The 26282-nt window shown below is 47.0% G+C and overlaps 1 protein-coding gene across 4 annotated transcripts; it reads left to right on the top strand.

Moving 5' to 3' along the window:
* Positions 1-406: 406 nt before the first annotated feature.
* On the top strand, positions 407-26282 carry LOC130211464 (PC-esterase domain-containing protein 1A-like). Of its 4 annotated transcripts, none has more exons than XM_056442181.1 (7): positions 407-503; positions 1607-1686; positions 8017-8249; positions 12096-12246; positions 13654-13906; positions 17160-17261; positions 25591-26282. In XM_056442181.1, exons 1-7 carry the CDS (start codon positions 410-412, stop codon positions 25677-25679), a joined length of 1002 nt encoding a protein of 333 aa, XP_056298156.1. In that variant the 5' UTR covers positions 407-409; the 3' UTR covers positions 25680-26282. The 4 variants fall into 4 exon arrangements, with proteins under 4 accessions (XP_056298156.1, XP_056298155.1, XP_056298154.1 ...); XM_056442180.1 differs by having other exon boundaries at positions 25588-26282; XM_056442179.1 differs by lacking the exon at positions 25591-26282 and adding an exon at positions 24346-24979 and having other exon boundaries at positions 8038-8249.

The raw sequence follows: 26282 nt of genomic DNA, 5'->3' as shown, positions 1-26282 counted from the left end.
CACACATAAATAAATGAAGAAATACGTGTGGACACATAAATAGAGAAATGCAGAAATATATTTATTTAAAGATGTCTTGTTGATTTATAACTTATATTCATTCATTCCTGTATTAATTTATTTATTTATACATTTATTTAAGCATTTATTTATTCATTTATACATTTATTTAAGCATTTATTGATTTATTCTTGTATTTATTCATGCATTCATTTATTTATTTATTTATACTTAAGTCATTTTAAGTCCTCCATACACGCCGACACATCCGCGCACACAGGACTCTTTTGAGTTCTGATATTGGGCTGGTCTTATTGGCCATTGGGCTGGTTTTGTCACACAGACCTGGCAACCCTGCACAGAGAACATGCAGCTCTGTACTGTCCCCCTCTCAACAGGCCTCAGAGCCATGAGCCATGAGGCAGACATGAGGGCGGGTGTGCTGCAGAGTGAAGCCGGGCTGCTTCTGCACAACAAGTTCGTGGTGATTCTCGGCGGCTCAGGTGAGACGTAAACAACAAAGTTGATCTCAAAAGCAAACGCCTATAGCCAGGGTTCGTACGGTCATGGAAAACCTGGAAAAGTCATGGAATTTTAAAATGGTCATTTCCAGGCCTGTAAAAGTCATGGAAAAAACGTCAATCATAAAAGTTTAGGAAAAGTCATGGAAATGTGTTAGAATCACATATTCATTTTCGCGGAGTTTAAAATAATATGTTTTTTGAAGAAAGACGCTCAAAATATAAGCCGGCGTACGCTCTCAATACGCAAAATGTTCTAAATTGTTCATGTTTATACCGAGATTTCAGTTTGGTCATGGAAATTTGGTTTAAAGTCATGGAAAAGTCATTGGTCAAAATGTGTAAGAGCCCTGCATAGCCGGCTCTCCAGGTGTATGGCGTGGAGCCTTCCCCCACGTCTTTTAAGAGGGCGTTCTTTCTATTTGAGAGCATGACTAATTGACTTCACTTGAGCTTTTCATTCTCCTCACAGTGTAAACGCACTGAAGTGCGGTGGTTAAACCTCAGAGGGCTCCTCTGCTCCCTTAAGGTTTGATGATATTGCTCTTTGTATGTGGTTCTTGAAGGCAGTACATGTTGGTACAGTATACCACTGATGATCAATAACACTGAACACTACAAGCAGGGCTGCGTCAGTGTGACGAGAGAGCTTTGCAAAATCTCAAGCGAAATCAATAAGTCATGCTCTCAAATTGAAGGAACACGCTCTCGGTGTGTGTGTGTGTGTGTGTGTGTGTGTGTGTGTGTGTGTGTGTGTGTGTGTGTGTGTGTGTGTGTGTGTGTGTGTGTGTGTGTGTGTGTGTGTGTGTGTGTGTGTGTGTGTGTGTGTGTGTGTGTGTGTGTGTGTGTGTGTGTGTGTGTGTGTGTGTGTGTGTGTGTTTAAATTCGCTGCAGAAGTTGCCAGCTCGGCTTCAACACACGTTCATTATTTATCACAGATTTGTGTGAGCGCTTCACGTCTTGCCAAGCTAACTGCACCCATTCAAACCCCCGCTGCTCGCGTCTCTTTCAAGTTCCTCCTCCTCTTCATCATTAATTCAATTCTTTGTAAGTAAAGCCTGTTGCGTTTGTCTTTTTGGTTCCAGTGCAGCGCTCCATGTACAAAGACTTGGTCCTGCTGCTTCAGAGGGATCAGTACCTGACTGCGACTCAACTCAAAGCCAAAGTAAATCTCTCCATAAGCGTCTCATGAAAAGCACCAACACATCTTTTCTTTCCTTTTTCAAGGCATTTTATGTGAGCAGTTAAAGTGAATCACCTGGAATGGTGCAAAGGTCATCGGTAAACTGCCAGAGGTCAAACACAAAAGTTTAGGTTCCCAAAAACTGAAAAATAATGTCCATTTCAGAGTTCTCCAAAAAGGCCTTTTCAGGGAACCAGTAATTAAGGGTTAACGACTTGCAGCTGTTCTGGAAGTGAATGAAGCCGTGAAACACTTCCTACAGGTGTCTCCACTTCAGTTGATTACTGTCTGTGTGAAGCCGTGTTGGAACAGACAGCGTCACCACACCCAGGACTGGACTGCAGGAAGTCTTATAATGGCAAGAAAAAGGCATTTAACAAAGAAGACCGGCCATAATAACAACCCTTAAAGTGGAGGTCTTTCCTTTAGAGGAATTGAGGTGTTCTAAAACTTGTGTGTTTCACAACATCTAGAGACTAAAGGTAGAGGAGTTCAGGGAAAGTCCTTAAATACCCTCTAAAGAAGTGTCCGCTCTTAATTTAACTTCATAAAGGAATTTTTTTTTTTTATCCATGACAAAGCATTTAGCTTTTGAAATATGTTAGTCTGAAGTGCTAAAAGATGGAAATTCCGGACATCTGCCAATATAACTCATCAGACCATGAGCTCCTATTCGACCTGAATTATTACCAAAGTTCATAAAAGCAGCTGTTAATATCTTTTTACAACAAAGGCTGAAGGACATCGTGAACACAAGGTGACGATGTGAAGGAGCCAACAACATGAGCCGTCTGCCGTACTGGGTTCACGGTGCTTTATTCAATAGTTTATTACCCCATCAACCAAATGAATAACTCTACAATCAGATGTAAAACAGTCATAGTGTCTGATATTACATATTATTGAGTTATATTATTAAGTTATTATACAGTTTCATGTATAAAATCCGCAACACGTCTTATAAAATATCCTTTAAATAAATGTTTGTCTTGCTCAGAGTTGAATATTCATATTGACTGACCTGGTCACCTAACCAATCACAGTGGTCATGGTAGGTTCATTCATGAAACATGATGTCATCCTTAAAGGGGACATATTATGAAAATTCCACTTTTTTAGTGCTTCTATACGTTAATGTGGGTATCTGGCATGTCTCCCAACACAAAAACGCTGGGAAAAAAACCCTCTCGCGGCTTGTTGTGGTTCCTCTATATCAGAAACGATCTGCTTGAGTGCGTCCAAAGGGATCACCACCAACGTCTACGTAGATTTTGAAGCACGGCCATGTAGGGAGTCTGGCTACATGGCCTTGGACCGCCCCCCACCACAACTTTGCAGGTAAAGTTTATTTGAAATGTGTGTTCATATTACAGACATGAGTCATCAAATAAGTCATAAGTCATCAAATACAACGATTTAATAAGTAAACAACGCTAATTAATGGAGGTAAAACCGTTACCCCCGCCCCTGCTTGGTCACTTACTGTTGTCAGATAACACTTTAGTTTACAGATGGAACTTTACTCGTCATGTAGCATTTATATCTTCATGGCGTTCCCGTTATTTGCATTGACACAAACACTTTCACAAACAGTAACTTACAGAAACACACTGTATTTGCTACATACTCATACATGCACAAACTATTCACGTACTCTAATCTCTAGCACCACTATGCTCTCAAAACCGCTCACAAGACTGAGACCTTAGCCAATGGACAAACAAACAGACATGTAGAAGTGACATTCAGAAACGTCCTGTTGAGCCCTAACTTCTCCAACTTGTTCGGGAGCCTCTTCTTGTTCAGGGTCTCTGGTTCACAACGAGATGGTTGCACGACGCTATCTTCATCTGCAGTAAACAGGCAGCAGCTAGGCGAGCGCATCTCGTGGAGGAGGGGGGAGGGGGGAGCTGGCTCATTCGCATTTTAAGGAACAGGCACTCAAAACAGGTTCATCTGTGGGTAGGTGTTTTTGACAGGGTAAAAAGGGTGCTGTTTGAAATGATTCTTGTGGTATTTTGACCAAAATATGTTACAAACATTTCATTAAGACCCCAAGGAACCATATCAACTTGTGGAAAAATGGGCATAATATGGGTCCTTTAAGACTGGGGTTTATCTTTAGACCAACCACTGACTCTTTTCTATCACTCACATTTTATTTTATATAGCCCAATATTGTAAATTCCCCATAGAGGGCTTTACAATCTGTACACATAGACATCCCTGACCTTTGACCTCACATCGGATCATGAAAAACTCCCAAAAATAGAAAACCCTTTCACAGGAGGCACCAGACCCAGCAGGTCCAATGAGACGTGAAGTCACAAAGACTCTGGGGAGGAAGCAGAGTTAGTAATGTGTGATGGAGAGATGAACATTCATCCATAAGAAGAGAGAGAAGAGGAGAGGTGCTCAGTGTATCCTAAACGTCCATAAGGAGAGAGGAGAGGAGAGAGGTGCTCGGTGTATCCTAAACGTCCATAAGGAGAGAGGAGAGGAGAGAGGAGCTCAGTGTATCCTAAGCGTCCATAAGGAGAGAGGAGAGAGGTGCTCAGTGTATCCTAAATGTCCATAAGGAGAGAGGAGAGGAGAGAGGTGCTCAGTGTATCCTAAACGTCCATAAGGAGAGAGGAGAGAGGTGCTCAGTGTATCCTAAATGTCCAAAAGGAGAGAGGAGAGGAGAGAGGTGATCAGTGTATCCTAAATGTCCATAAGGAGAGAGGAGAGGAGAGGTGATCAGTGTATCCTAAATGTCCATAAGGAGAGAGGAGAGGAGAGGTGATCAGTGTATCCTAAATGTCCATAAGGAGAGAGGAGAGGAGAGAGGTGCTCAGTGTATCCTAAGCGTCCATAAGGAGAGAGGAGAGGAGAGAGGTGTTCAGTGTATCCTAAGCGTCCATAAGGAGAGAGGAGAGGAGAGAGGAGCTCAGTGTATCCTAAGCATCCATAAGGAGAGAGGAGAGGAGAGAGGTGCTCAGTGTATCCTAACGTCCATAAGGAGAGAGGAGAGGAGAGAGGTGCTCAGTGTATCCTAAATGTCCATAAGGAGAGAGGAGAGAGGTGCTCGGTGTATCCTAAACGTCCATAAGGAGAGAGGAGAGGAGAGAGGTGCTCGGTGTATCCTAAATGTCCATAAGGAGAGAGGAGAGAGGTGCTCGGTGTATCCTAAACGTCCATAAGGAGAGAGGAGAGGAGAGAGGTGCTCAGTGTATCCTAAACGTCCATAAGGAGAGAGGAGAGAGGTGCTCAGTGTATCCTAAATGTCCATAAGGAGAGAGGAGAGGAGAGAGGTGCTCAGTGTATCCTAAACGTCCATAAGGAGAGAGGAGAGGAGAGAGGAGCTCAGTGTATCCTAAACGTCCATAAGGAGAGAGGAGCTCAGTGTATCCTAAACGTCCATAAGGAGAGAGGAGCTCAGTGTATCCTAAACGTCCATAAGGAGAGAGGAGAGGAGAGAGGTGCTCGGTGTATCCTAAGCGTCCATAAGGAGAGGAGAGAGGAGCTCAGTGTATCCTAAGCGTCCATAAGGAGAGAGGAGAGAGGAGCTCAGTGTATCTTAAGCGTCCATAAGGAGAGAGGAGAGAGGTGCTCAGTGTATCCTAAACGTCCATAAGGAGAGAGGAGAGAGGAGCTCAGTGTATCCTAAGCGTCGATAAGGAGAGAGGAGAGGAGAGAGGTGATCAGTGTATCCTAAACGTCCATAAGGAGAGAGGAGAGGTGCTCAGTGTATCCTAAATGTCCATAAGGAGAATAGAGAGGTGCTCAGTGTATCCTAAACGTCCATAAGGAGAGAGAGGAGAGAGGTGCTCAGTGTATCCTAAGCGTCCATAAGGAGAGAGAGAGGAGCTCAGTGTATCCTAAGCGTCCATAAGGAGAGAGGAGAGGAGAGAGGTGCTCAGTGTATCCTAAACGTCCATAAGGAGAGAGGAGAGGAGAGAGGAGCTCAGTGTATCCTAAGTGTCGATAAGGAGAGAGGAGAGGAGAGAGGTGATCAGTGTATCCTAAACGTCCATAAGGAGAGAGGAGAGAGGTGCTCAGTGTATCCTAAATGTCCATAAGGAGAGAGGAGAGGAGAGAGGTGCTCAGTGTATCCTAAACGTCCATAAGGAGAGAGGAGAGGAGAGAGGTGCTCAGTGTATCCTAAGCGTCCATAAGGAGAGAGGAGAGGTGCTCAGTGTATCCTAAACGTCCATAAGGAGAGAGGAGAGGAGAGGAGCTCAGTGTATCCTAAACGTCCATAAGGAGAGAGGAGAGGAGAGGAGCTCAGTGTATCCTAAACGTCCATAAGGAGAGAGGAGAGGAGAGAGGAGCTCAGTGTATCCTAAATGTCCATAAGGAGAGAGGAGAGGAGAGAGGAGCTCAGTGTATCCTAAACGTCCATAAGGAGAGGAGAGAGGAGCTCAGTGTATCCTAAATGTCCATAAGGAGAGAGGAGAGGAGCTCAGTGTATCCTAAATGTCCATAAGGAGAGAGGAGAGAGGTGCTCGGTGTATCCTAAGCGTCCATAAGGAGAGAGGAGAGGAGAGAGGAGCTCAGTGTATCCTAAGCGTCCATAAGGAGAGAGGAGAGAGGAGCTCAGTGTATCCTAGACGTCCATAAGGAGAGAGGAGAGGAGAGAGGAGCTCAGTGTATCCTAAACGTCCATAAAGAGAGAGGAGAGAGGAGCTCAGTGTATCCTAAACGTCCATAAGGAGAGAGGAGAGGTGCTCAGTGTATCCTAAGCGTCCATAAGGAGAGAGGAGAGAGGAGCTCAGTGTATCCTAAGCGTCCATAAGGAGAGAGGAGAGGAGAGAGGAGCTCAGTGTATCCTAAGCGTCCATAAGGAGAGAGAGGAGAGAGGAGCTCAGTGTATCCTAAGCGTCCATAAGGAGAGGAGAGAGGAGAGGAGAGAGGAGCTCAGTGTATCCTAAATGTCCATAAGGAGAGAGGAGAGGAGAGAGGAGCTCAGTGTATCCTAAACGTCCATAAGGAGAGAGGCGAGGAGCTCAGTGTATCCTAAGCGTCCATGAGGAGAGAGAGAGGAGCTCAGTGTATCCTAAGCGTCCATAAGGAGAGAGGAGAGGAGAGAGGAGCTCAGTGTATCCTAAGCGTCCATAAGGAGAGGAGAGGAGAGAGGAGCTCAGTGTATCCTAAGCGTCCATAAGGAGAGAGGAGAGAGGAGCTCAGTGTATCCTAAGCGTCCATAAGGAGAGAGGAGAGAGGAGCTCAGTGTATCCTAAGCGTCCATAAGGAGAGGAGAGAGGAGCTCAGTGTATCCTAAGCGTCCATAAGGAGAGAGGAGAGGAGAGGAGCTCAGTGTATCCTAAGCGTCCATAAGGAGAGAGGAGAGGAGAGAGGTGCTCAGTGTATCTTAAGCGTCCATAAGGAGAGAGGAGAGGAGAGAGGAGCTCAGTGTATCCTAAACGTCCATAAGAAGAGAGGAGCTCAGTGTATCCTAATCGTCCATAAGGGGAGTGGAGAGAGGAGAGAGCTCAGTGTATCCTAAATGTCCATAAGGAGAGAGGAGGACAGAGGAAGAGAGGAGAGAGAGGAGCTCAGTGTATCCTAAACGTCCATAAGGAGAGAGGAGAGGAGAGAGGAGCTCAGTGTATCCTAAATGTCCATAAGGAGAGAGGAGAGAGGAGCTCAGTGTATCCTAAATGTCCATAAGGAGAGAGGAGAGGAGAGAGGAGCTCAGTGTATCCTAAATGTCCATAAGGAGAGAGGAGAGGAGAGAGGAGCTCAGTGTATCCTAAATGTCCATAAGGAGAGAGGAGAGAGGAGCTCAGTGTATCCTAAATGTCCATAAGGAGAGAGGAGAGAGGAGCTCAGTGTATCCTAAATGTCCATAAGGAGAGAGGAGAGGAGCTCAGTGTATCCTAAATGTCCATAAGGAGAGAGGAGCTCAGTGTATCCTAAATGTCCATAAGGAGAGAGGAGAGAGGAGCTCAGTGTATCCTAAATGTCCATAAGGAGAGAGGAGCTCAGTGTATCCTAAATGTCCATAGGGAGAGAGGAGCTCAGTGTATCCTAAATGTCCATAAGGAGAGAGGAGAGAGGAGCTCAGTGTATCCTAACGTCCCCCTCAGCCTCTCAGCCTATAGCAGCATTTCAGGTCTCACTATAAGACCATCAAGAGGAAATTCTTCAGTCTACATCAGGTGACTGTGTCTGCCTCCAGGACTGAAGGTGGAGCTGGTTCCAGAAAAGAGGAGGAGCTTGATACCTGAAGGCTCTGGCTCCTCCTACTAGACGTGTGTTTCCTGAAGAAGAACCACGGGCTTCCTGTTCCTGGTCTCCGGACCTTACCGTCTCCCTCTGTGTGTCCAGGGCGAGTTGTCCTTTGAACAGGACGTCCTGGTGGAAGGGGGTCAGTTCGGACCCATGACCAACGGCACCGAGTACAGAGAGGTCCGACAGTACCGCTCCGACCACCACCTGCTGCGCTTCTACTTCCTGACGCGGGTCTACTCCCCGTACATGGAGAGCATCCTGGAGGACCTCCGGCAAGGACTCCAGCCCGATGTCCTGGTCATCAACTCTTGTCTCTGGGACATCACCAGGTAACCAGTCCACATGCGCTTTCTATTGTATTAAAAACCCAGTATGAAACCTCCGTCAGGTGGTTCTATGTGGAGGTGAAGATGGTCCCTGGTCTCTGTGGGTGATGTGAGCGGTTTGGATCTGGATTCTTGTGTTTGGTGGAAAATGTTGCAAACTCGTCTCTTTTCCTCATGAATCACCAACATGTTTTGGGGAGGGCAACAACAACTCCCTGGCCAATGTGTTGCTCAGGGCTTCCACCAGTGTATTGTTGGCTACGTCTCTGTATTTAAGAGGCTCTTTTAAACTAAAATGTGTTTTACAAGTAGCAAACACAAAAGAATAACTCTCGGGTAGTTCTCAGTTTGCAGCTCTGGGGTCTCATTCTTTGTTTAACTCTTCTTTTTTTTTTATTATTGATTTTGCAAGTGCAGACAGGAATGAAGAGTAATGCCACCCCCAAGAAGTTGGGGGTACAGAACATGACCTGCAGTAGCTGGGAGGTTGTGTAACTGACATGCTGTCCCTGTAGACACGGTGAACAAACAACCACGATCACGGCAACTTGAAGCACATTTAAATATAGGAGGAATATGAAACTTTGAAACACACATACATAACTACATACAAACACTGATCTACAAAAGCTTTAACTCCTTGAGCCAGGGCCGGCGATTGCTATAGGCGAACTAGGCGACTGCCTAGTGCGACAAATGGGTTGGGGGCGCCCTCGAGTGTCGCCCTTAGACCTACTTCCCAAATCATAGTTAGAATAACAAGCATATTAAAACATGTTTATTAATCATGATCATCCTAGGGTGCCCCTTCAGCCACACGTTTATTTGTCAACCTGATTTTTAGATTTAATTGATGGTTATTGTCGATATTTTCCTAATTTGGAGCAGTTGTGTTACGTTACGTTAGTTACGTGAGGACTCTAAATTGCTTGGGTTGGAAGTAATATCTGGTGGCGCAGCGCATAGACCACGTGTCCTTGAGTGCGGTTTCATTTTGCGTGAAAGAGATCGAAACCAGGTCGGTGCGATCTTTTTATTTTTTCTAAAATGTATTTCTTCATACGTGGCTGTGATGCACTGCTCACTTATACAATCGTCATCGCCGAAATGGATATGAACGATGGCTTGAAGATCTCTAGCGACATGTTTGTGAATATGTGTGACGAATCTGGTGAGCGAGACAGAGCCCCGCTGCAGACGTCAAGAGAACACAACGCGCATGCGTAGGGAAACCAGTAGGCTTGGAAACCAGTAGGGTGTAACAAAGGCATGACGACAATGGAAATTATGAATTACTTGAAGGAGAAGACACTTGAAGAAGTTTTTCCAAATATGTGGGTGGCCCTAAGAATTGCTGTCACACTACCTGTGACAGTAGCTTCTGCTGAAAGAAGCTTCTCTAAATTAAAATTACGTAATACCTACCTGAGGTCAACCATGAGTCAGGAGCGCCTCAATGGGCTGATGAGCATCAACCAAGACGTCTCAAGTAAAATATCATTTGATGATACCATCAACGAATTTGCCATTCGGAAGTCCAAACGAGTCACATTTTAATGCTGTCAATTTTGAAGGTGAATAGAAATGCCAAAAACAACTGTTCATCTTCTATTATTTGAGATGGGGATATAACTAGTAAGAACTTCAATGTTTTAATTTTGTATTGGTACGTACAGTATCTTTTGTTTGTAGAGGGTATAGTTAGGGTATAGAGGGTCATAATTTGCTTAAATGTCCTTACAGGTGCTTAAGAGTGTTTTCCACAGTTTATGGAGTTCATTTAATCCTAACTTTGAGTGTGTAATAAATTATTAAAAATAATAAAAAATAAAGTGTGTGTGTGTGTGCGCAACAACTAAAGGGTTAGGACCGGCCCTGTCTTGAGCGGTCGGCTCATTCAGAGAATCTGGCCATCACATGTGTTGCTTCCTTATTTGAGTCCCACCTGGTTGTTTCCTCAAAGTAAATGAAGAGCTGGATGAAGGACCAACAAGTTCATCAGCACTGAAAGCTGCTCATCTGCAGTGCTGGAGGCAAAAAGACCGGCTTATTTATATTTATTTATGTTGATGCAGTCTGACTCCCTGTGTGACGTCATACTAATGCAGCCCTGTGGTTTAACGAGCAGGTTGCCATAAAACTACAAAACATTAGTCATTTCAATTATAAAGATGGCTTTGATGTGATTCTGCACACAGCAGACCCAGTTGCCTGGTGACCGTCGTCTCATGAAGCCCACACTAAGGACAACTCTGCCAGAGGTTCATTCATGAAGTGGCTCCTTGCATATGTGTTGTCGGCCCTGACCGAGGGGCAATAGGTCATGAGGTCGATACTCTTGGTCGTAATTATGTGACGGTGTTGACTTTAAAATCGTGTAATGAAATAATGTTTGAGGCAACCAGCCAGTGGACGGCTGAGTCTCTGAGCCTGAACATGTCACGCACTTATTATGTGAAGCCAGATGCGTGTGTTCAGTCCTGTGAGGTCAAAACCACTGGCTCTGCTTCAAGAACATCTGGAAGGATGAATACGATGTTGCATGAACTTCCTTTGAATGCCCTCCTCTCGACTCTGATCCCCTTCTGCCTGCTGTGGTTCTGCCTGCTGTGGTTCTGCCTGCTGTGGTTCTGTCTGATGTGGTTCTGCCTGCTGTGGTTCTGTCTGATGTGGTTCTGCCTGCTGTGGTTCTGCCTGCTGTGGTTCTGTCTGATGTGGTTCTGCCTGATGTGGTTCTGTCTGATGTGGTTCTGCCTGCTGTGATTCTGCATGTTGTGGTTCTGCATGCTGTGGTTCTGTCTGATGTGGTTCTGCCTGCTGTGGTTCTGCCTGCTGTGGTTCTGTCTGATGTGGTTCTGCATGCTGTGATTCTGCATGCTGTGGTTCTGCATGCTGTGGTTCTGCCTGCTGTGGTTCTGGCTGCTGTGGTTCTGCATGTTGTGGTTCTGGCTGCTGTGGTTCTGCATGTTGTGGTTCTGCATGTTGTGGTTCTGCATGTTGTGGTTCTGCCTGATGTGGTTCTGCATGCTGTGGTTCTGGCTGCTGTGGTTCTGCATGTTGTGGTTCTGCATGCTGTGGTTCTGCCTGATTTGGTTCTGCATGCTGTGGTTCTATCTGTTCTGGTTCTGCATGCTCTGGTTCTGCCTGCGGTGGTTCTGCATGCTGTGGTTCTACCTGCTTCTACATCTGATTGTATTGGTACGTCCCACTGGGGGTCCAGCTGTGGGACCTTTGACCTCACATCGGATCAGGAAAAACTCCCAAAAAATAGTGAAGGTAAGATGGAGAGATCGACAGGCGGATCGGAGCGGCTGCAGCAGTAAAACAGGCGCTGCACTGTCTGGTGAAGAGGAGCTGAGCCGAAAGGAGAAACTCAAGTTACTGGTCGGTCTACGTTCCAACCCTCACCGATTATCACCAACTTTGGGTAGTGACCGAAAGAACAAGGTCGCGAATACAAGCAGCCAAAATGAGTTTCCTCCGTAGGGGGCCAGGCTCAGCCTTAGAGACAGGGTAAGGAGATGAGTTTCCTCTGTAGGACTCAGCCTGAGAGATAGGGTAAGGAGCTCGGACATCAGGAGGAAGCTTGGAGTCAGCTGAAGTGGTTCGGGCATCTGATTCGGATGCCTCCTGGACGCCTCCCTTTCCAGGCACGTCCAATGGGAGGAGACCCTGGGGAAGACCCAGGACACCTGGAGGGATTACATCTCCCGGCTGGGCTGTGAACGCCTCGGGATCCCCCAGAATGAGCTGCAGAGTGTTGCGTCATCAGAGGGGAACATGCATAGAGATGATGACACACCAGGAATGACGGCTTCGTTTTCATGTTGTCTTCTCTGTTTCCTCCAGGTACGGCCTGGAGTGTCTGGGCCAGTACAAAGAGAACCTGCACAAGTTCTTTGGCCAGATTAAATCCATCATGCATGACCACTGCCTCATCTTGTGGGCTCTGACCATGCCGGTGGGCAAGAAGATCAAAGGTGGCTTCCTGGTGCCTGAGGTAAGTCGCAGCCATCTTAAAAAAGAGTAGAAGGAAATATTTCCTTCTACCCTCTACTTTTTATGATGGATTTTTGTATGCGTGTGTGTGTGTGTATATATATTTTAGGGCTGTCAGCATTAATGCGTTAATCTATGCGATTAATTTGGCCGCGATTAACGCACTAGAATATTTTAACGCAACTTTGTTTACCTCCGGTGTTCTTGAAGTTTTTGCACTCCTGAGTGTCAAACCGCGGCAGTGCAGTTTGACACTGTTTCTGTTTTAAAAACAATTATTTCTCCGCGAAAATACGGAGCAGAAATAAGTTTAAACTCCTGGATGAATCAGTCGGGTTTCCTCCTCTGCCTCCTTCCTCCCGTCTGCTCCTCCGATCCACAGAGACACAGAGGGGCGACGTGTCGGGTGACGCGGAAAGAACTCGTCACACGAACCCTTCACCGTGATTTGTGAATCCGTTTGTCTGTCAACATTTAGCGAAAAAAACAACCAATGATCACTCAGTAAATCACAAAGGACAGACCCACCTCACAGGTGAGGCTCATTAGCAATCTGTCAGTCAGAGAACCAGAGAACACGGCGCGAGGACAACTGTGCCTCATTATATAGAGAGCTGAGATTGTTCTGGAATGTTTGATGTAGAACACATGGGTATGTGTCACATGCAAACACCTTTAAAAGGTGAATTTACATTTTTTTGTAGAATGGAGAACATGCCCCCAGCCTCCAAAGTGTTAACATGACATATTTGAATGTCAGTTATTTTAAACTAACTGACATAGGTAATTACCAAGGCCACTTGTTCTGCTGTTGTTCAATGTTAAAGATGACAGGACCAATGGGGTCTCAAATGCACCTTTTTTTTTACTAATCTGGATGTTTCACTGAAGAAACAATTTATCATACACGATATTAAATACCTCCATGGCACTTTATAGGTAGGAGCCTCTTTGAAAACACAGCTCTGTGTGAAGTTTTGTCTTAAAAAAAAAAAAAAAAAAAACTTTAAAATGTGCGATTAAGAAGTGAATTTTTTTAAATCGATTGACAGCCCTAATATATATATATATATATATACACATTTTTCTATGAATATTTGTGTACATTTACCATATTTGTGGATTGAAATACATCCTATATTACCTTAATTGACACCCCTCACACCCATGAACTGGATCACACATAAAATGGACACAAACACGCACATGGCATGAGGAGGTTTTCATCATGAGATTCCCAAAGAAGCACCAAACCTCCCGTTGAGTCATTGATAGACATCTTATGCAGAGACGATGAACAATATCATTTCATGGTTTACTCCCGGCCCCAGAGTTTAGAGCAGCACGTATACAGGCGTCCCTGAGCCTCTGGAGGTTGAATCCCCTGTGTGTCCTTGAATCACCACAGCTGAGCCACCTGGCTCCCACGCTGCGCTACGACGTCATCGAGGCCAACTTCTACGGCGGCCGGCTGGCGGAGGAGTACGGCTTCGACGTCCTCGACCTGCACTTCCACTTCCGCTTCAGCCTGCAGCACCGGAGGGCGGACGGCATCCACTGGGACGCGCTGGCCCATCGGCACATCAGTAGCCTGCTGCTGCGGCATGCTGCCGACGCCTGGGGGGTGGAGCTCCAAGCCCCACCCCCTCCTGCAGCGGGAGGTCAGTGCTCTGCTGTTGGATACCTGCATAATAGAGTGTTTCATGCCTGTCACACGCGACACGTTCACTCCTGAAGGCCGTCTGAGCTCGTGGGAGCCGGGTTTGTTTTTAGTGTTCAGCTTCCTGTTTCACCCGACTGACGACGCCGCTTCTACAATGATTCATTCAATTTCAATTCAGTTTATTTGTATAGCCCAATTTCACAATCTGTACACATAGACATCCCTGCCCCAAAACCTCACATCGGACCAGGAAAAACTCCCAAATAACCCTTCAGGGGGAAAAAAAGGGAAGAAACCTGGAGGAGAGCAACAGAGGAGGATCCCTCTCCAGGATGGACAGAACAATAGATGTAATGTGTACAGAAGGACAGATTTAGAGTTTAAATACATTAAATGAATATGACAGAGTGTATGAATAGTTCATACTAGGCATATTCCACGATGGAGACCTCCACGATCCATCAGGCAGATGGCGGTAGAGAGGAGTGGGCGGAGTCTCAACAGAGCAGTGGCGTAGTCGGTAGCAGGAATTCTCTCTCTGTGTGTGTGTGTGTGTGGCTGCGTTATGCCACCTATCATCTTTTAGAATACATGTGCACAGTGCCCGGAGTGGAGGCTTGTGCTGTTATGGGTGGTTCGGGTCCTGATGGAGCAGAACCTGCAGCAGCGTTCTGAAGAGACGCTGTGATTGGCCAACCTGTAACTGGCCTGGTTACTGGTAGAACTGGGTGGAGTAGAGAACCTCTGACCTGGGGTAGAGAACCTCTGGCTTGGAGTAGAGAACCTCTGACTTGGGGCATAGAACCTCTGGCTTGGAGTAGAGAACCTCTGGCTTGGGGCATAGAACCTCTGACTTGGGGTAGAGAACCTCTGGTGCAGAGAACCTCTGACCTGGATGACCCCATTTCAGAAGAGCTCTACATCTTCTGCTCTGTTGTCTGGCCGATCACAGCCACCTGTTGGCCACAGGCCCAAACTACGCTTTACAAAGTGTATTCTCTCCCAAACCAGGAGATGGAAACACTTTCTCTTGCAACATTTCAAGATTCACTTAGAATTCACTCGACAGGTGACTGGAATCCTGACTGCTGATGGAGCTCCAGAGTTGTTGTTTGTTCTCTTGAAGACCAAATGAAAGGTCTTGATGAGGCTTGTGTCTGCTTGGGGATTGAGGGAGCGCCAGCTGTGTGTCAGGGACTAGTCCCGATAGCCTGCACTGGCTGGTTCTCAGAATTGGTACTCAAGTTATTTAGAAGATTGTTATTCAAAGAGCAAAAGCGCTCGTAGCCAATCGGTTACAATGACTACAAATTAGTGCGTCAAAGTTCACCAAAGCTCTCTCCCGGGTGGTGGAGCGTCTTCTGGCTGGAGGCTGAAGGCGTGTTGGCTCCCATGTAGGAGGTGGAGCTTCAGTGCCTCTCGTGGTTGACGCTAATAAACCGCTGATTGGTTTTATATATCTGGAGACATCAAATCCTCCAGATGGCTTCCACCAATACAGACTTGTTACGCTGCCGCTCAATGAAGCTGAACCACGGCGACACGTTTTCATTATCTCTAAACATTTGTGAAATGGGAATTCGATATATTTTTGAAGCGCAAGGCATTTTTTATCAACACGCCCTGCGTGGAAAGCACTTCTGGTACCTATAAAAGTCCCACAAGCCCCGAGTCTGCTGTTTCCCCTCCAAGCATTTGATGTGTGTTATCGCTGTACTTCAATCAGACCCGTCGGCCCACTGATTGCATCAGAACAGAATCCAGCCCTCATTCAGAGCCTTCGCCTGCTGGACAGCCCACAATAGATAATAATGAGCCCTCAATCAGCCAGAGAGACCAGTGGACGGGTCCCGCTCTGATTTATCAGCTGCCGTTTGAATTTTATCATCCGTTTAGTTTATTTTCATATTACTCTTTTGTCATTCCACTGCTGCTTTTTTCACTCCAGCAGCATTTATAAAGTAAAGTAATAATAAACAACATGAAACATCAAAATATACAAATAGAATCAATCAGAATGAAATGAACTAACAACAATAGTGCAAAGACTAGCAACGGTGTAACACTGTTATAGTTGGGTGATTTATGTTAATGTTTTATTGCAGCATCTGTCCAGGAGTCTGTGTTGTAGTGTTATGTATTTCTACCACAACCACATTGCATCTGCTGCTCTGCTTCCTGTTTCTATGTTGTTGTTTTGACTTCCTCGCTCGCGTCCAGTCTGTGTGTGTGTTGCATGTTATCATTTACTCATGCACATTCATCATCTGCTGTGCTGCCTTCCTGTTATATGTTGTGTTTGTTGTTTCCTTATGTTCGCTCCTCAAGCTGCGTTACAGGGAACTAAATGAGCGTTGGTTGTGTTGGTGGGGTGTGTCAGTGGTGAAAAAATCATCATCTCAAATTTTTACTTTCCCCCCCAGGAAACTTGATTTCTAAATAAAATATTAATTACTTGATAATCCAAATAAAAGTTGAGGAAAAACATCTTTAAATGTCATTTACAGGCAGTAAATCAGGGTTTTGTGGTTTCATTTGGCTAACGGCTAAATGCTAAAGCCTGATTTGTGAACAGAAGTAAATCTTCAGTGACCAGAGCTCAGATTAAAAGCACAAATATGGAATCTCTCATTTGGAGATTTGATAGGAAACCGCTCGCCTACCAGCCGTTAACGGGGGAAAGGGCTCTAACCCTTCGACTTGTATCGTCTTTACTTCCTGGTTGAGACACAGGGTTGAAAACATTTGGGAAGTGCTTCGTCTTCCCTGAGGGCCTCCTCCTCGTGGGACGTCAGGTATTGCGGTCATAGTTCTTCTGGTAAATGTTGGACAGTCACTGAAGAAAAGTGACTTTACTCTTAAACTTCCACGGAGCTTCTACCAAATGATACTGGTGGACTGCAGGAGGCGGCAGGCAGCTCCATGGTTAGAAATTAATGGAGCTGAGAAACTTTCACTTTTTCTAATTCAGCGTGAAATGGCAGAATTATATATTTGTTCCCAGTGTTTTGCAAGTTCACACTTTACAAGATCTAGCTCATTCTTTAGTTCAAACGGATTCAAAAAGTAATCCACGTTCAAAGTTCACGATTTAGAATGATTTCACTTTAATTGAGCTCATCCCTCTCTGACGTAAACAAGTCAAACATAAAGCTTATTATTGAGTCATTGTTGAAGTCTTTTCTGATGACAACCAGGTGATTATTAAGACTGAGCCTAACATTGTTCTCCTGTACTTCTGTATGTTCCAGCTGTACTCGGCAGGCAGCCGGATGCTCGTCCTCACCTCCCTGCGCAGCCTCGTCGTCCTCCAGGTCGACGTGTTCCTGCTAATGGGAACTGGAGACTGGCCGGTGAGTGTGGGCAGCACTCTGTGGCGATATGGCTCTGCTGTGACTTCTCTACCTCTGTTGCTGACAGATCCTGTTCATTCTGGTCACATGACGTCTGTATGTTATTTGTCTAATTCAATTCATCCATCCATTTTAATCCGGGGTCGGGTTTTGGGGGCAGCTGACCCAGCAGGATGACCCAGACTTCCCTCTCACCCGCAACACTTTCCAGCTCATTCTGGGGGATGCCGAGGCGTTCACAGGCCAGCCGGGAGATGTAATCCCTCCAGAGTGTCCTGGGTCTTCCTTGGGGTCTCCTCCCAGTTGGACGTGCCTGGAAAACCTCTAAAGCGAGGCGTCCAGGAGGCATCCGAATTACATTACGTGTCATTTAGCAGACGCTTTTATCCAAAGTGACTTACATTAAGTGCATTCAACCAAGAGTACAAACTCGGAACAACAAGAATCCAGAAAGTAACATCAAGAAAGTCGAACTACAAAAGTACCATAAGAAAGAGCCATTTAAGTGCCACTGAAGTGCTAATCTGTTTTTATTTAAGGTATAGTTGGAAAAAACATATTTTTAGTTTCCGGCGGAAGATGTAGAGACTTTCTGCTGTTCTGATGTCAGTGAGGAGCTTCTTCCTCCATGAGGAGCTCGTTCCACCATGAGGAGCTTGTTCCTCCATGAGGAGCTCGTTCCACCACTAAGGAGCTCGTTCCTCCATGAGGAGCTCGTTCCACCATGAGGAGCTCGTTCCTCCATGAGGAGCTCATTCCACCACTAAGGAGCTCGTTCCTCCATGAGGAGCTCGTTCCTCCATGAGGAGCTCGTTCCACCACTAAGGAGCTCGTTCCTCCATGAGGAGCTCGTTCCTCCATGAGTAGCTCGTTCCTCCATGAGGAGATCGTTCCTCCATGAGGAGCTCGTTCCACCATGAGGAGCTCGTTCCACCACTAAGGAGCTCGTTCCTCCATGAGGAGATCGTTCCACCACTAAGGAGCTCGTTCCTCCATGAGGAGCTCGTTCCTCCATGAGGAGCTCGTTCCACCACTAAGGAGCTCGTTCCTCCATGAGGAGATCGTTCCTCCATGAGGAGCTCGTTCCTCCATGAGGAGCTCGTTCCACCATGAGGAGCTCGTTCCTCCATGAGGAGCTCGTTCCTCCATGAGGAGATCGTTCCACCATGAGGAGCTCGTTCCTCCATGAGGAGATCGTTCCTCCATGAGGAGCTCGTTCCTCCATGAGGAGCTCGTTCCTCCATGAGGAGATCGTTCCTCCATGAGGAGCTCGTTCCACCATGAGGAGCTCGTTCCTCCATGAGGAGCTCGTTCCACCACTAAGGAGCTCGTTCCACCACTAAGGAGCTCGTTCCTCCATGAGGAGCTCGTTCCACCATGAGGAGCTCGTTCCACCATGAGGAGCTCGTTCCTCCATGAGGAGCTCGTTCCACCATGAGGAGCTTGTTCCTCCATGAGGAGCTCGTTCCACCATGAGGAGCTCCTTCCACCATGAGGAGCTCGTTCCACCATGAGGAGCTCGTTCCACCATGAGGAGCTCGTTCCACCATGAGGAGCTCGTTCCTCCATGAGGAGATCGTTCCACCATGAGGAGCTCGTTCCTCCATGAGGAGCTCGTTCCACCATGAGGAGCTCGTTCCACCATGAGGAGCTCGTTCCTCCATGAGGAGCTTGTTCCTCCATGAGGAGCTCGTTCCACCACTAAGGAGCTCGTTCCTCCATGAGGAGCTCGTTCCACCATGAGGAGCTCGTTCCACCATGAGGAGCTCGTTCCTCCATGAGGAGCTCGTTCCTCCATGAGGAGATCGTTCCTCCATGAGGAGCTCGTTCCACCATGAGGAGCTCGTTCCACCACTAAGGAGCTCGTTCCTCCATGAGGAGCTCGTTCCACCACTGAGGAGCTCGTTCCACCATGAGGAGATCGTTCCTCCATGAGAGCTCGTTCCTCCATGAGGAGCTCGTTCCACCATGAGGAGCCTGCCCACCACTAAGGAGCTCGTTCCTCCATGAGGAGCTCGTTCCACCACTAAGGAGCTCGTTCCTCCATGAGGAGCTCGTTCCTCCATGAGGAGCTCGTTCCACCATGAGGAGCTCGTTCCTCCATGAGGAGATCGTTCCTCCATGAGGAGCTCGTTCCTCCATGAGGAGCTCGTTCCTCCATGAGGAGCTCGTTCCACCATGAGGAGCTCGTTCCTCCATGAGGAGATCGTTCCTCCATGAGGAGATCGTTCCACCATGAGGAGCTCGTTCCTCCATGAGGAGCTCGTTCCTCCATGAGGAGATCGTTCCTCCATGAGGAGCTCGTTCCACCATGAGGAGCTCGTTCCTCCATGAGGAGCTCGTTCCACCACTAAGGAGCTCGTTCCACCACTAAGGAGCTCGTTCCTCCATGAGGAGATCGTTCCTCCATGAGGAGCTCGTTCCTCCATGAGGAGCTCGTTCCACCACTAAGGAGCTCGTTCCTCCATGAGGAGCTCGTTCCACCATGAGGAGCTCGTTCCTCCATGAGGAGCTCGTTCCACCATGAGGAGCTCGTTCCTCCATGAGGAGCTCGTTCCTCCATGAGGAGATCGTTCCTCCATGAGGAGATCGTTCCTCCATGAGGAGCTCGTTCCACCACTAAGGAGCTCGTTCCTCCATGAGGAGCTCGTTCCACCATGAGGAGATCGTTCCTCCATGAGGAGCTCGTTCCTCCACCGAGGAGCTCGTTCCTCCACCGAGGAGCTCGTTCCACCATGAGGAGCTCGTTCCACCATGAGGAGCTCGTTCCTCCATGAGGAGCTCGTTCCTCCATGAGGAGCTCGTTCCTCCATGAGGAGATCGTTCCACCATGAGGAGCTCGTTCCACCATGAGGAGCTCGTTCCTCCATGAGGAGCTCGTTCCACCATGAGGAGCTCGTTCCTCCATGAGGACCTCGTTCCTCCATGAGGAGCTCGTTCCACCATGAGGAGCTCGTTCCACCACTAAGGAGCTCGTTCCTCCATGAGGAGCTCGTTCCACCATGAGGAGCTCGTTCCTCCATGAGGAGCTCGTTCCACCATGAGGAGCTCGTTCCTCCATGAGGAGCTCGTTCCTCCATGAGGAGATCGTTCCTCCATGAGGAGCTCGTTCCACCATGAGGAGCTCGTTCCACCACTAAGGAGCTCGTTCCTCCATGAGGAGCTCGTTCCACCACTGAGGAGCTCGTTCCACCATGAGGAGATCGTTCCTCCACCGAGGAGCTCGTTCCTCCATGAGGAGCTCGTTCCACCATGAGGAGCTCGTTCCACCACTAAGGAGCTCGTTCCTCCATGAGGAGATCGTTCCACCACTAAGGAGCTCGTTCCTCCATGAGGAGCTCGTTCCTCCATGAGGAGCTCGTTCCACCACTAAGGAGCTCGTTCCTCCATGAGGAGATCGTTCCTCCATGAGGAGCTCGTTCCTCCATGAGGAGCTCGTTCCTCCATGAGGAGCTCGTTCCACCATGAGGAGCTCGTTCCTCCATGAGGAGATTGTTCCACCATGAGGAGCTCGTTCCTCCATGAGGAGATCGTTCCTCCATGAGGAGCTCGTTCCTCCATGAGGAGATCGTTCCTCCATGAGGAGCTCGTTCCACCATGAGGAGCTCGTTCCTCCATGAGGAGCTCGTTCCACCACTAAGGAGCTCGTTCCACCATGAGGAGCTCGTTCCTCCATGAGGAGATCGTTCCTCCATGAGGAGCTCGTTCCTCCATGAGGAGCTCGTTCCACCACTAAGGAGCTCGTTCCTCCATGAGGAGCTCGTTCCACCATGAGGAGCTCGTTCCACCATGAGGAGCTCGTTCCTCCATGAGGAGCTCGTTCCACCATGAGGAGCTCGTTCCTCCATGAGGAGATCGTTCCTCCATGAGGAGATCGTTCCTCCATGAGGAGCTCGTTCCACCACTAAGGAGCTCGTTCCTCCATGAGGAGCTCGTTCCACCATGAGGAGCTCGTTCCACCATGAGGAGATCGTTCCTCCATGAGGAGCTCGTTCCTCCACCGAGGAGCTCGTTCCTCCACCGAGGAGCTCGTTCCACCATGAGGAGCTCGTTCCACCATGAGGAGCTCGTTCCTCCATGAGGAGCTCGTTCCTCCATGAGGAGCTCGTTCCTCCATGAGGAGATCGTTCCACCATGAGGAGCTCGTTCCACCATGAGGAGCTCGTTCCTCCATGAGGAGCTCGTTCCACCATGAGGAGCTCGTTCCTCCATGAGGACCTCGTTCCTCCATGAGGAGCTCGTTCCTCCATGAGGAGCTCGTTCCACCATGAGGAGCTCGTTCCACCACTAAGGAGCTCGTTCCTCCATGAGGAGCTCGTTGGGTTTGCCCAACTGTTTGCTAACCCAACCCTAAACCGTTGCCAGATGCCAGTCAGACAGGCAGAGATTGGCGCCGTTACCCGGACCAGTTGGGTGTCATCAGCATAGCTATGGTAGGAAAAGCCATGCAAGCGAATAATGCAGCCGAGAGAATTGCTGTACACAGAGAGAAGAGGAGGGGACCCAGGACAGAGCCTAGAGGTAGTGAGAGGGCAAGGTAAAGACACAGATCAACTCCAAGTTACCTGATTAGTGCGTTCGTTGAGGTAGGATGAGAAAAGGAAGAGTGCACTGCCTGAAATACCCACGTCCTGAAGGGAGGAAATAAGGATCTGGTGGTTAGATGCCCGAACCACCTCAGCTCCCTCCTGATGTCCGAGCTCCTTACCCTGTCTCTGAGCCCAAGCCCCTTTACAGAGGAAACTCGTCTCCTTACCCTATCTCTAAGGCTGAGCCCCTATGGAGGAAACTCATTGTGTCCCCTTATATCTGCAACCTCGTTCTTTTGGTCAAGACCCAGAGTTTGTGACCATAGGTGAGGGTTGGAATGTAGACCGACCAGTAACTTGAGTTTCTCCTTTCGGCTCAGCTCCTGTTCACCAAGACGGTCCGGTGCAGCGCATGTTTTACTGCTGCAGCCGCACCGATCCGCCTGTCGATCTCTCTCCATCTTCTCCTCACTCGGGAACAAGACCCCGAGATACTTGAACTCCTTCGCTTGGGTCAGGCACTCTGTCCCCACCTGGAGGAGCAATCCACCGGTTTCCGGCAGAGCACAATGGCCTCAGATTTGGAGGTCCCCGCCGCTTCACACTCGGCTGCAAAATGCCCCAGTGAATGCCGGAGGTCAACCTGATTCAGCCCTAACTATAAGCACTATCGAAGAGGAGTGTCTGCCTCCCTGACTGAATGTGGAAGCTGGTTCCATAAAAGAGGAGCTTGATAACTGAAGGCTCTGGGTCCGATCCTACTTTTTAGGACTCAAGTCGCCCCGCATTTAGTGAGCGCAGCTCTCTAGTGGGGCAATATGGTACTACAAGCTCCTAAGATATTATGGTGCATCACCAATCAAGGCTTTGTAGGTTAAGAGAAGAATTTTAAAAGTGATTCTTGATTGTACTGGGAGCCAGTGCAGAGCAGCTAGTGCAGGAGTGATGGGATCTCTTTTTTTAGTTTTAGTGAGAATACGAGCTGCAGCATTCTGGATCAACTGGAGGGACCTAAGAGATTTATTAGAGCAGCCTGATAATAAGGAGTTGCAGTAATCCAGTCTCGAAGTAACGAACGCGTGAACCAATTTTTCTGCATCTTTTTGAGACAAGATGTGCCTGATTTTTGAAATATTACATAGATGAAAGAATGCAGTCCTTGAGATTTGCTTTACGTGGGAGTTAAAGGACAAGTCCCAATCAAAGATAACGCCGAGATTCTTTACAGTGGTGTTGGATGCCAGGGCAATGCCGTCTACAGAATCCACATCACCAGATAATTGATCTCTGAGGTGCTCAGGGCCGAGTAAAATTACTTCGGTTTTGTCTGAGTTTAACATCAAGAAGTTGCAGGTCATCCATGTTTTTACGTCTTTAAGACATGTTTGAATTTTACCGAGTTGGTTGCTCTCCTCTGGTTTTATCGATAGATATAGTTGAGTATCTTCTGCATAACAATGAAAGTTTATGGAGTGTTTCCTGATAATATTGCCCAAAGGAAGCATGTATAAGGTAAATAAAATTGGTCCAAGCACAGAACCTTGTGGAACTCCGTGACTAACGTTGGTGGTTATCGAGGTGTCATCGTTTACAAATACAAACTGAGATCGATCTGATAAATAGGATTTAAACCAAATTAGTGCCGTGCCTGAAATGCCAATCGACTGCTCCAGTCTCTGTAACAGGATGTCATGGTCAATGGTGTCGAATGCAGCACTAAGGTCTAACAAGACCAGGACAGAGAGGAGTCCTTTATCTGCTGCCATTAAGAGGTCATTTGTAATTAGTGGGCTTCTTCATGAGATGTTTAATTACAGCTACTTTTAAAGGAATGTGGTACATGGCCTGTTGGCAAAGACACATTGATAATATCTAATAGAGAGCTGCCAATTAAAGGCAAAGCGTCTCTAAGCAGCCTCATCGGGATAGTCCAGGAGACAGGTAGACGGGGTCCAGGAGACAGGTAGACGTGTTAGGTTCTGGGACAGGGATGTCTTTATGTAGAGATTGTAAAGCACTCTGAGACAAATTTGTAATTTGTGAAAATAGGCTATACAAGTAAACTGAAAGTAGAAACCATTGAAGACAGTTGGTCTCGGTTGATGGAGAAAAGCCATCCAGATAACACCAGGGCATACAGCGGTTTCCAAGGCCATTCCACTTGAGGACAGATCACTGGTTGAGGGCAAGAAATTATTAACCTTGCCTCTAATAGTTAAAATCTTTTCATTAAAGAAGATCATAAAGTCATTACCACTGAGGTCTATAGGAATACTCGGCTCCACAGAGCTGTGACTCTCTGTCAGCTACAGTGCTAAAGAGAAACCTGGGGTTGTTCTACTTGTTCTCTAGTCCTGATCACTATATTATGTCATAGTATATTATTTCCTCGTATAGAATGCCATAGTCCTCCAGATGCATCTCTTTTTCTATGTGTGCACCTTTCTAGTTTTGGGATTCTTGTACAATTAATAAGAAAATGTCTATGATGCCCACAACCTTGGCTCAGCAGATGGTCCAATAGAAAACCACTTCTAGTTGTCTTTTCCTTCCAGGTCAAGGTTCCAGATTCCATCCTCCTTTCCAAGCTGATGGTCCTTGGACAAGGTGGAGGAGGGGGACACACTTCATGCCTCATCCATACCCTCCTCACCTTCCTCGGGGGATACACTTCATGCCTCATCCATACCCTCCTCATCTTCCTCGGGGGATACACTTCATGCCTCACCCGTACCCCCATCACCCTCCTCGGGGAGTAAACTTTAGGCCTCATCCGTACCCCCCTCACCTTCCTCGGGGAGTAAACTTCAGGCCTCATCCATGCCCCCCTCACCATCCTCGGGGAACAAACTTCAGGCCTCACCCGTACCGCCCTTGCCATCCTCGGGGGAAGCCACACCCTAAGTGAGGACAGTGAGCTGCAGCCAGTGATGGCCACAGACGCCGAGTCACTGCAGTTGCTGAGAGAACTAGGAACTAGGAACTAGGAAGTAAAGCAGGTGAGGGGAAAGGGGCTTCTGTGAATTTGAAGTCTCAGGCTGTTTCTGCATTTCGATGGGCTCTGTGATCGAGGTTGGTTGGAAGCCCAGTGACACATGATCAGTGTTTCGACATGGTCACTTTTTGGTGGATGGAATTTGTACATGTTTTTGCCACCAGAATGTTTCTAATAAAAACATTTCCTGTCTATGAATCGTGTCTCCGTGCGCAGGCGTCACGCTCTCCTCCTCTAATGCTTTGATGTCTGGCCTCGGGCCGCTGCACTGTGTTCATTCTGCAAGCAGCACGTTTGACCCAGAAAGGATGTTCAAGGGCTGCAAAATTGACAATTTTTTATGACCAGAGGTGAATGGTTGTTTCAAAATGCTTGAGAAGTCGAGTGAGTTTTCTCCCACCCATATTTAAATGAGGAGCTCACAACAGAAAAGTCAGCAGTAAGTGCTTGTTTCATATTTCTGTAATTATTTTGCGTGATCAAAGTGAAATGGTTTTACGTCAGTGACGGAGCAGGAGTGTGTTTTAGACACTGAAGTATTGTTGCCAGTAGTTCTATATACATTTATTTATCTATTACCAGTCTTTTATTTTCTGTTTAAACATTTTCTCAAAGGTCATCTTTTTCATTATTTTGCCACTAAAGTAAAACAATTTCTTCTACTTTTGATGTTTTAAACTCAACTCTGGGTGGCACAATGCCACTTAATCAAATTAATTTCACTAGTTGGCGTGTACTAGTTAGTTGTGATACCTCTGAGGGAATCGGCTAAACATCCATATTTGCTTCATATTTCCACCAGCAGGGCCGTGGCAGGAGGCTTCAGACCCAGCAGGTCCAATGGACCCGATGAGACGGGGAGTCACATGGCCTCCGGAGAGGAAGCCGAGTTAGTAATGTGTGATCATCCATAAGGAGAGAGAGAAGAGGAGAGAGGTGCTCAGTGTATCCTAAGACGTCCCCCAGCAGCATATAGCAGCATCTCCAGGGTGTAGTTTCTCAGTTTCTCTCACATTTGGTAAAAGAGTGATAGAAAATACTTTTACTCAAAATACGATATCACAAAATGTGGTTTTAGATATTCATTACAAATTTTATTCATATATTACACAACTTTTGTGAACCTAAAGGCTTTGGTAAACCAATTTCCAGCACCAAACCCTTCGTCCACATGAGTAAATGTATGTTTTCACAAGAGATTTGAAGAGTTGAATAAATCGGACTTCAACTTTCTAGCTTTGGGGCCCAGTTGGCTCTTTACAGTGTGCCTCAAGACGATGGTGCTTCATTGTAGAGATAGCTGAGATGGTTCTGTTTCATGTATAATACAGGTATGTATCGAATGCAAGTTTCTTTTTAAAAAGTGAAGTTAAGAAATTATGTAATATTGAGAAAAAAAGTCCTTGGACCCAGGTCTGTTTTCATTATGTAGTCTTACAATATTATTGTTTAGTCGTGAAAACCTATTATTTTTTAAAGGTACACTTTTAATTTTTA

Source organism: Pseudoliparis swirei, chromosome 21 (genome assembly GCF_029220125.1).
Source record: "Pseudoliparis swirei isolate HS2019 ecotype Mariana Trench chromosome 21, NWPU_hadal_v1, whole genome shotgun sequence".
Taxonomy (NCBI): Eukaryota; Metazoa; Chordata; class Actinopteri; order Perciformes; family Liparidae; genus Pseudoliparis; species Pseudoliparis swirei.
Note: the sequence above shows the minus strand (reverse complement) of the source record. Positions and strands in the feature narration are given on the sequence as shown.

Bases quoted from the DNA above. Each gene is read 5' to 3' on its own strand.
- LOC130211464 (XM_056442178.1), top strand. From the start codon at position 410: ATGAGCCATGAGGCAGACATGAGGGCGGGTGTGCTGCAGAGTGAAGCC. The intron at 8,250-12,095 runs GTAACCAGTCCA...TGTTTCCTCCAG, and splicing joins TGTCTCTGGGACATCACCAG to GTACGGCCTGGAGTGTCTGG. The intron at 13,907-17,159 runs GTCAGTGCTCTG...TGTATGTTCCAG, and splicing joins ACCCCCTCCTGCAGCGGGAG to CTGTACTCGGCAGGCAGCCG.